Source organism: Lathyrus oleraceus, chromosome 3 (genome assembly GCF_024323335.1).
Source record: "Lathyrus oleraceus cultivar Zhongwan6 chromosome 3, CAAS_Psat_ZW6_1.0, whole genome shotgun sequence".
Taxonomy (NCBI): Eukaryota; Viridiplantae; Streptophyta; class Magnoliopsida; order Fabales; family Fabaceae; genus Lathyrus; species Lathyrus oleraceus.
Window position 1 is genome coordinate 454,407,402 of NC_066581.1, and position 10,571 is coordinate 454,417,972.

At 37.3% G+C, this 10,571-nt stretch overlaps 1 protein-coding gene across 1 annotated transcript; it reads right to left on the reverse strand.

Moving 5' to 3' along the window:
• Positions 1 to 348: 348 nt before the first annotated feature.
• On the reverse strand, positions 349 to 3,013 carry LOC127128141 (ribulose-phosphate 3-epimerase, cytoplasmic isoform). Its single transcript, XM_051057387.1, has 8 exons — positions 2,709 to 3,013; positions 2,523 to 2,527; positions 2,387 to 2,449; positions 2,184 to 2,290; positions 1,968 to 2,065; positions 1,585 to 1,677; positions 1,227 to 1,268; positions 349 to 844 (listed from the first exon to the last, which is right to left on the reverse strand). Exons 1-8 carry the CDS (start codon positions 2,823 to 2,825, stop codon positions 698 to 700), a joined length of 672 nt encoding a protein of 223 aa, XP_050913344.1. The 5' UTR covers positions 2,826 to 3,013; the 3' UTR covers positions 349 to 697.
• Positions 3,014 to 10,571: the final 7,558 nt, after the last annotated feature.

The following is a 10,571-nucleotide window of genomic DNA, read 5'->3' on the forward strand; positions in this document are numbered from 1 at the left end:
GCAAAACAATGATGGTGCAAGTTTTGATCTTTTCATACATGGGATTCAAGATATACCTGAAATCCCAGGAACTCTAGACATTCCTCCACCTCCCAAAACGTACGTCCACCTGAATCTCCCTGTTCATCTCCTTAATCACTCAAATTCACCTTCTCCTAGCCCAATCTACTTTATGTGGCTAAAGTTTCTTTTTAGTAAAAAAAATGTTGATTGTATCATTATGTGATGTCAACTTGAGCACAATAACAATATATTTGATTTACTTATGAGAATGCATTACAAAAGTTTTTATTACACAAAAGACCAGCAGCAAAGCAAAGGAATATAATGACACAATGAAAACCAAAATAGAGACAAACCCTTTGGAATTGTGACTCACATTAATATTCGATACCACACGGTCCATGAAAATAAAATAAAAAGCAACAAGTGTGCCAGTGTCTTGTTTCCAAATAATGTAACAGTACTAATAGTAGATCAAAATTTCAATGTAAACTTCAAAATATTCAACAAAGGATTTAGATGACGGCGTTATGTGTCATTCCTTTTACCCTTTACAGTATTTGTTAATTTCACAATAAATAGAGAAATGTAAACTTGATCTCTTATTTGACTTGAAAATGTTAGCACACCAAGCATATTGATTATGTGAACTTGCGACGTGTGCCGCAATATAAAATGACAGATCTTTACTCTGTTACTGTGCTTTCTCTACAGAATTCCTCAGTAAGGATATAACTTGAGCTGGCTCAGGGGCTCCGAACACTGAACTTCCAGCAACAATGCAATTCGCTCCTGCTGATGCAGCTGCGTCTATGGTTGAAGGTCCTAAACCACCATCAACCTGCAATCAAAATTGGACATGTCTCAGTTACTACATAATACTATTATCACTAGCGGTGCATACTAGGATGCTCTAACACAGGCATTCCATCACCTCCATGAATACAATAATTGGACAGAAAAATAAAATAGAAAGTTTTGTTTTGGTCAAGATCCTATATAAATAGTAAAAGCTAAAACTGCAGAGGCATCAAGTAGTAAATAAAATATTACTGTCACTGCCTCTGTCATTGAATAAATAGTGTAAAATGTAAAGGACTAAACAAGTTCATGAACTCATAATGTGAAAAATCTCGATATTATTGTGAGTTTACAACCATGAAGAAAATATGCATCTTTTTTGACAGGAAAGAAGTTACAAACAAGATAATAGGCAGAGATACCTCTATGTCAAGTGATGGATACTTCTTCCTCAGTATTCGAACCTGGTTTGGAAAGAGGGGAAAATTAACTACACGATAAATAAAGATATGGCATACACAAGACTTGTCAGCTAGTGTTGTCAAACAGCGGCTATAATAGTGCTATATTGTTTTAGCATAGCTGAATTTTAAGAAACCGTATTGTTTCGTGATGATCAATTTAGAACAAAGTATCGTCAAATATAGTAGCGGTTATAGACTTAGGGAAACTATAGCACTGTAGTGGAGCGAAACTTGGCAAAACCGCTATTTTCCGTAATTCACAATTGAAAACACTGATGTCAGCCAAAAGACAAAATTTAAGAAAGTAATATAGTACCTTTTCCATCATATCTGGCATGAATTTTTGTCCTCCAAATCCAGGTTCTACAGTCATGACAAGAACCATTTCCACAGGATTTTCGGATTCAACCTGTGAAAAGAACTAAGATTACAACCACACACACACAGAGGGAGAGGGCGAGAGAGACCTTCTAAAGGCTATAATCTCAGAATCAAAGATTTATCTGTTCTCAAGTTTATGCACAAATATACTGTCACAACAACAACAACCAATCCTTATTGGGGTCGGCTACATGGATCAACTTTCGCCATAATATTCTATCCAAATCAAAATACACTCCATCACATAAGATTAATAATAAAACAATGCAGCTATGCAGATATAACCAGACCAGAACAAGAGCAGGTAAAAACGCATACCAGAGGATAAACCTCTTCAACCGATGTCCCAGGATTTATGGCTACACCAGGCTTCATGCCTTGTGACTTAATATTTTGGATAAGTTCTTTCCAGTTGTCTGCCAACCAGAAACCACTTATAAGAAAGCAGAAAAATAAACCATATATAAAAACGTAGGAAGAAGAAAACAGCATATAAGAAACTGAACAACATAAAGGAAAAGTATCAAAACCAACCTTTTGATGCCTCTACATGAAATGTAAACCCAGAAGCCCCAGCTTTTCCCAAAGATTCAACATAATCAAGAGGGTTTGTAACCATCAGATGACAATCCAAATATGCCCTACAAGGGTTAATCACTATTAACTCAAATTCACCAAATATTATCCCAATAGCAAAAAAGAGAAAAGAAACTATGCACAAGAAGAAAAATTGTTACTTTGTGTGCTTTCTCAAACTTTCAATGATTGGAGCGCCCATAGTTAAATTGGGGACAAAGTGCCTGCACAAAATAGATGAAAAAAGCTGAAGGAAAAGAAACATGTTCAAAACCAAGACAATGAATGCGTCCTTACCCATCCTGAAAATGAACAAAAATGAGACATGTCAGAAACCATGTTATGAAACAAAACATTTTCAATCATAGAAATTAATAATAACTCATAATAACAGTAACAATTAAGATCCTTCATAAAAATCAAAAATTGGAACTTGATTAAAAAAGAATTTTGAGAATAAGAATAAATTGAAAGGGGGAGTACCATGATGTCCATATGAAGCCAATCAGCGCCGTAATTGATCATACGATGAGCTTCGGAAGCCAAATTAGCGAAGTCCGATGATAGCATTGAAGGCGCAATTTTGGGGGTCACTGCCATTTTTTCGCGTCGATGAGTTGTGGTGGTTGGTGACAGAACACAAAGCAATTATGGTGGTTGGTGACAGAACACAAAGCAATTATGGTGGTTGCGTTGGGTAATTAATCGCTTTTTAAATAAGTCAAAAAGCGGTACGTAAATAATCGCTTTTTAAAATACTTTTCTGTGGGGCAGGTTTGGACCCGAAAACCCCAAAACGAGAACTGTTATGTTATGTTTATTCGGGTTGTGGGTGAGTCCGGTGGATTGAAACCGGTTTAACCAATGGATTGGATCTAGCGACCATGCTTTTGGTGTTTTATATGGGCATCTTTGTTTTGGCTTTTTTTTAAAATGATTTTTACAGTGTTACAAATTTTAGTGTAAAAATAATTTACAAAGAAACTTTTCATAAAAACTTTAAATAAAAATTTGGTTTAAATAGTTATTTTTAAAATATTATTTTAGGTATTTTATCATTTTATCGAAACTTTTTTTGGATATCATATTTTCGAAAAATCATTTAATTTTGAAGCTATTTCAAATAGTTTTTCATAAAAATTATTTTTAAGATACAACTTTTTAAAAAAAATTGTGATTTTGATTATATTTTGATCTTCAATAATGTATATTTATGTTATAGAATGAACAATCCAATCTTTTAATTTGTAGAAAACAAATTAACTTATAATATTTTGAAAAACATTTTTGTAGAATCCATTTTTAAAAATACAAAAGAAAAAAATTCATCTTTTTAAACCTAAAACAAACTGGTCCTATATCACTTTTTAGAAATTATAAATTTGTGAGTTTTTTACTCAAATATTTCATATTTTTTTTAAAAATCCCAAAATAACACAGTTTTAAAACAAATTTTTAATTTATCCCAATTTCAAAAAAAAAAATTTAAGGTATAGGCGTCAAATTAATTGACACCTTTAATTTTTAAGAGAGAACACCAATTGAATTGACAACAGAACATGGTCTTGCCAATTCAATTGGCGTCCATGTGTATAAAGCGAGAGGAGACGCTAATTGGTCTGACGCCTCAGTGTAATGTGCAATTTTTTATTTATAAATAGTGGTGTTGTGTGATTTATTTTTTCACATCTCATTTTGTCATATTGCAAACATATTGCATCAGCATGATCAGTGATAGAATCGTTACCTCTTGTGGCGATCACGAACGTTGAACGATGACAACGTCTCTACTCAGTCCACACGAACGGATTCCTTTAATCTCAGTGCTAGCTGCTACGAATGAAGGCTTTGATTGAGAGAGAGAGAAACGGAATGCAAGAGTGACAATGCTTCTACCCAAGGGTTCTATTTATAGAACCACTTGTGTGGGCTTCAAGCTAAAAAGCCCACTTAAGTGTATTTTGGCCCATATCTTATAATATGCCCAAAATCACTTAAGCGTGTGGTACCTTACCATATTTCGTATTCCACTTAAGTGCACCGTACCTCACGGTGTTCCTTAGTTACTCTATTTCTCATCAATCCGTCCTTTGTGTGTGACCCTGTAGGTTTTCGCGACATTGAAAATTATATTAAATCACGCATTTAACATAATAAATAGTGAGCGGTATCTAGCAACACATCACTGCTACCCAAGACACGAAAATGTCATGTGATCTGACAAATCCTTCTGTGATAATAATTATGTGTATAATTACCCTTTTTCCCTTATGTCTATATTGAACACAAGGCATAGACCGTGTCATCCTTGTCCAGTTCAATATTGGGCCCATAGATATTTATCCTGTTACGCAGGATGGGAAAATTCCATCTAGGTCACTCATGTCCCTTAGCATGCTTCGTGGAGTACCCATCAACTGTTTTTATGGTTTTCCAGTTACGGACAATGTTGGATCAACAATAAAGCACTCGACTCTACATCTAGGGTCCATAGTGGTTTCAGGTCGAAGAGTGGTATACACCATTATCACCACGGGAATAACTTATGACACTTTGCATAACATTCTATATAGTATTCTCATAGCGGGTCAATCCAGTATGAATATTACTCTTAATATTCATACTTATGTTTAAGACTTGATAACTCTTTATCCATGATCCATGAGACGTGATCATCAGTCTACAAACATAATAGTCTTCATGCTTTAATGTTATCCCACTTCACAATAAAGCTTGACTACGGATACTTTAAGAATAGTGTCCTTATGTTTAATGTGATCTCATGATTAAGTCATACTTGATACATTAAACGGACTATCTATTCCAGGGACTTTATTAAACAAACATAATAAAGAAAATGCCTTTTATTATTAATAAATAATTCGATACAAGTACCAAAAGTATTGGCCTCTAGGGCTTACACCAACAATCTCCCACTAGCACTAGAGCCAATCAGGCATATCCCTAATGCCCATAGATCTAGTATGGCCATCATGCTTTTGCTGCGCAAGAGGCTTTGTCAGTGGGTTAGCAATATTGTCGAGTGTAGGTACTCTACATATTTTCACATCTCCTCTATCTATTATCTCTCGAATGAGGTGATAACGCCTAAGTATGTGATTGGATCGTTGGTAAGATCTAGGCTCCTTAGCTTGTGCGATAGCACCATTGTTATCACAATAGAGACCAATGGGATCCACAATACTAGGAACTATGTCAAGTTCACTAATGAACTTTTTGATCCAAACAGCTTCCTTTGCTGCACTTGAGGCAGCAATATACTCGGCCTCGATTGTAGAATCAGCAACTGTATCTTGCTTTGAACTTTTCCAGCTCACAGCGCCACCGTTTAAACAAAACACGTAACCAGATTGCGATCTAAAGTCATCCTTATCTGTCTGGAAGCTAGCATCGGTGTATCCAAATACAGCCAACTCTTCCTGACCTCCATATATCAAGAATGAGTCCTTAGTCCTTCTCAAGTACTTAAGGATATTCTTGATAGCTACCCAATGGGCATCACCAGGATCAGATTGGTACCTACTCGTTGCACTTAAAGCATACGAGACATCTGGTCGAGTACATAACATGGCATACATGATAGATCCTATTGCAGATGCATATGGAATCTTATTCATGCGATCCCTTTCTTCCTCAGTTGAAGGGGATTGTGTTTTTGATAGACACAAGCCATGTTGCATAGGTATGAATCCTTTCTTGGAATCATGCATATTAAAGCGTCTCAGCACTTTGTCTATGTACGTACTCTGACTTAGGCCAAGCAGTTTTTGTGATCTATCTCTATAGATTCTGATTCCTAATATATAGTCTGCTTCACCTAGGTCCTTCATAGAAAAGCATTTCCCCAACCAAGACTTTACTTATTGCAGGGAAGGGATATCGTTTCCAATGAGTAATATGTCATCTACATATAATACCAGGAACACGATCATGCTCCCACTAACCTTCTTGTAGACACAAGGCTCATCTTCATTCTTGATGAATCCATATTGTTTTACCGTTTCATCAAAACAAAGATTCCAGCTTCTGGAAGCTTGCTTCAATCCATAGATTGATCTTTGTAGCTTACATATCTTTTGGGCTTCTTCTGGTATGTCAAATCCTTCAGGTTGTGTCATATACACATCCTCAAGAAGATTCCCATTAAGAAAAGCAGTTTTGACATCCATCTGCCATATTTCATAATCATGATATGCAACGATAACAAGTAAAATCCGAACAGATTTAAGCATTGCAACTGGTGAAAAGGTTTCATCATAGTCAACCCCATGAATTTGTTTATATCCTTTTGCAACCAGTCTTGCCTTATAGGTATGTACCTTACCATCCATGTCAGTCTTCTTTTTGAAGACCCATTTGCATCCTATAGGGTTGACTCCTACAGGAGGCTCTACCAAGGTCCAAACTTGGTTTGCGTACATGGAATCCATTTCAGATTTCATGGCTTCTAGCCACTTCTCAGACTCGGGACCAGTTATGGCCTCTTGGTAGGTCACAGTCTCATCTTGATCCATGAGTAATACATCACCTTGATCTGTTATGAGATATCCATATCTCTCAGGTAGGTGACATATCCTGCTTGAACTACGCTGATCTTGTTCTACTTGAGCAGGTTGCTCTTCCACAACTACTTGTGTTTCCTGCTCTAATTCCTCCATAGGTGTATCGATGCTTTGTGATTCTTGAATTTCTTCAAGCTCTACTTTCCTCCCACTGATTCCTTTGGAAATAAAATCCTTTTCTAGGAAAACTCCAGTTCGAGCGACAAACACTTTACCCTCAGAAGGATTGTAGAAGTAATACCCTCTTGTTTCTTTAGGATACCCCACAAATAAGCATTTGTCAGATTTGGGCTCAAGCTTAGTTGAAATTTGTCGTTTCACATTAACTTCGCAACCCCAAATCTTCATGTAAGACATATGTGGTTTCTTACCACTCCATATCTCATATGGTGTCTTCTCAACCTTTTTGGATGGAACACGGTTAAGTGTGTAAGCTGCTGTCAATAGTGCATGTCCCCAAAAGGAGTTTGGAAGATCGGCGTGACTCATCATGGATCGGACCATGTCTAACATGGTTCGATTTCTTCTCTCAGATACACCATTCCATTGGGGTGTTCCAGGAGGAGTAAGTTGGGATAGGATCCCACACTCTTTCAGATGGTCATTGTAACACCCCGATAAAAAAAAAAAGATAATTATTTAATTTAAGTTAATATTATATTTATTAATTTAATTAAATAATTGGAATTATTGGATTATTATTATTATTATTGGAATAATAATTATTGAAATATATATAAGTTGGAAATAAGAAAAAGAGTCCATTTTGGTAAAGAAAGGGTTTCACGTGAAAAGCAGAGAAGCGGCTGAAAAGAGGAAAAGGGCAAAGAGACAGAGCAAGAGGAAGAAGGTTGGAGAAGAGAAAAGCTTGAAGCTTAAAGATTCGCCGGATTAACTCAGGTAAGGGGGGTTTATCGTCGTTTAATGGGTATTATGGGTTAACATGTAATGGGTAGTGATAAACCGTTGAATTGACCCTAATTGGGATGTTGAATGCTGAAAGATTGTGTTGGATAAGTTGTGTTAAAGCTGTAATTGAATCTGTATTTGTGTGAGTTGTGATTTCCCGAACGTATAGCTTTTTACGGAATCGGAATCGGAGGTCCGGAAGTCCTCCAACGGCGGAAAATGCGGATAATTCTGCATTCTGCTTCGTGTTAGTGCAGGAACAGCTTTCTGTCTTGCGTTAACCGGTTAACCCAGGGTGTTAACCGGTTAACACTGTTCTGAGTTGTGAAAATATTGTTGTTCTGTCTGCGTTAACCGGTTAACCCAGGGCGTTAACCGGTTAACACTGTTGAGTTTTGCCAGAAAGCGTGTTCTGTGTTGCGTTAACCGGTTAACCCAGGGCGTTAACCGGTTAACATTGTTGGAAAAGTGAAAAATCGAATTGCTCAGAATTTAATGAAATTCGTCGGGGTGAGTCGGGTAATGTTATAGTAAACTTTGATGAGTAATTTTGTTGGGTTTATGTTATGGAGTGTCGATACAAGTATGACTGAGTTATTAAGTTATTCCGTGTACGGAAAGTTGTTAAAGATACTGAGTTGTAAGCTTGGTGAGCCAAAGTTAATTATAAGTTGATTATGTTGAAAACATTGTTGTGTTGCTATTATTATTATGTTGTCGGAATTTTAAAGTCGTGTATGTCATGTAAATTCATATGCATTAAGTCGGAGCTTTGCTCACACCACGTTGGCCTGGATTGGCAAAAGTTGAAAGTTGAAGGCTTAAGCCTTGATGCCCCGTTAAATCGGCAAATTTTAAGTTGGGAGTTTTACTCCGAATGGTACCGCATGCATGGAGTCTCATTGCATAATGTATGTATTGTGTATAATATGAATGGATGTGTTCCAATATTATACGTGTGTCTTGATGTTTATGTTGAGCATGATTATGATGTTTGAGTGGAGGTTGCCATTACCGAATGTGTGATATGATTAGGGTGATTAATGTGTTATTTACTTAGCATTACATGATATTTTATAATGCTTATTATATCGATTGAGGAACTCACCCTTACAACTATTTTTCAGGTAACGAGCAGTGATTGAGTAGAAGCTAGTGCTTGGAGTCTAGTGTAGTCTCCTTAGTGGGTCATGCTCTGATAGATGTAACATCGGGACGGGATGTTTTACCTTGTTGAATAATTTTACATGTAATGTGTTACTTGTTTTGCATGATTGATTTGATTTCTATCCGCTGCGTATTGTGCAAATGCTTTATGTTTTGAATTAGTAAAAGAGCATGACAGTTATTATGGTGAATGGTGTGAAGTAATTGTGTGACACCCTTAATTGCATATTTACTCTGATTGATATATGTTGTTATTTTAATTAAACTTTTGGGGTATTTTAGAAGGGTGTTACATTAGTGGTATCAGAGCATAGTCGGTCGAGTCGAGTCGTAATTATTCTGTTTCCCCTGTACGGGATAGGTGTTGTGTAACCCTATCAGTACTTATTGTTTTAGCTTGATTGGGTTTTCAGAATAGAGATGGCTGGAAGAGGTAGAGACGATGCTGCGATTGCTGAGGCTCTGGGTATGCTAGCTGAAGTACTTGGGGGAAATCCGAATGTTGTGGGAATGGGAGCTGCTCGTCAACTGAGTGAGTTCCAGAAGAACAATCCTCCAATGTTCAAGGGAGCATACGATCCAGATGGCGCTCAGAAGTGGTTAAAGGAGATCGAGAGGATCTTCCGAGTGACTGAGTGTGCCGATAACCAGAAGGTCAGGTTCGGTACGCATATGCTGTCAGAAGAAGCAGATGATTGGTGGGTTGCTACCCGCACTGAGTTGGAATCTGCTGGGAATGCTGAGATCACTTGGGCTGTGTTCAGAGAGAGATTCCTGAGGAAGTACTTTCCAGAGGATGTCAGAGGAAAGAAAGAGATAGAGTGCAGATTGATGTTATTCTGGGTATGAACTGGTTGGTGTGTAACCGAGTTTATATCAACTGTTTTGATAAGACTGTGATCTTTCCTGAGATTGAGGAAGGAAAGGATTTGTTTCTATCAGCGGGACAGGTGAATGAGGCAGTAGCAGATGGGGCAGAGTTGTTTATGCTGTTAGCGACTTTGGAGGCTAAAGATAAACTGGTGATTTGCGATCTAGCTGTGGTGTGTGATTTTCCTGATGTGTTTCCGGAAGAAGTGAATGAATTACCGCCAGAGCGTGAAGTTGAGTTCTCGATTGATTTGGTACCTGGTACTAGGCCGGTGTCAATGGCTCCGTACCGTATGTCTGCTGTTGAGTTAACTGAATTGAAGAGTCAGTTGGAAGATCTGTTGGATAAGAAATTTATTCGTCCGAGTGTGTCACCGTGGGGTGCACCAGTGTTATTGGTTAAGAAGAAAGAAGGTACTATGAGGTTGTGTGTGGACTACAGGCAACTGAATAAAGTGACGATCAAGAATCGGTATCCTTTGCCGAGGATTGATGATTTGATGGATCAGTTGGTTGGTGCGAGTGTGTTCAGTAAAATAGATTTGAGATCGGGTTATCATCATATACGTGTGAAAACTGAGGATATTCAGAAGACTGTTTTCAGAACGAGGTATGGACATTATGAGTATTCTGTAATGCCTTTTGGTGTGACTAATGCGCCTGGAGTGTTTATGGAGTATATGAATAGGATTTTCTATCCGTACCTAGATCAGTTTGTTGTGGTGTTTATTGACGATATTTTGGTGTATTCGAAGTCTGAAGAAGAGCATGCTGAGCATTTGAGAGTGGTTTTAGGAGTTCTACGAGAAAAGAAGTT

What these genes read in the sequence shown, in the direction of transcription:
- LOC127128141 (XM_051057387.1), bottom strand. Translation starts at nt 2,825, where the DNA reads ATGGCAGTGACCCCCAAAATTGCGCCTTCAATGCTATCATCGGACTTC. An exon ending in AGTTTGAGAAAGCACACAAA is followed by an intron (nt 2,291 to 2,386) that starts GTAACAATTTTT and finishes TAACCCTTGTAG; the next exon opens with GGCATATTTGGATTGTCATC. An exon ending in TTGAAGAGGTTTATCCTCTG is followed by an intron (nt 1,678 to 1,967) that starts GTATGCGTTTTT and finishes TTCTTTTCACAG; the next exon opens with GTTGAATCCGAAAATCCTGT.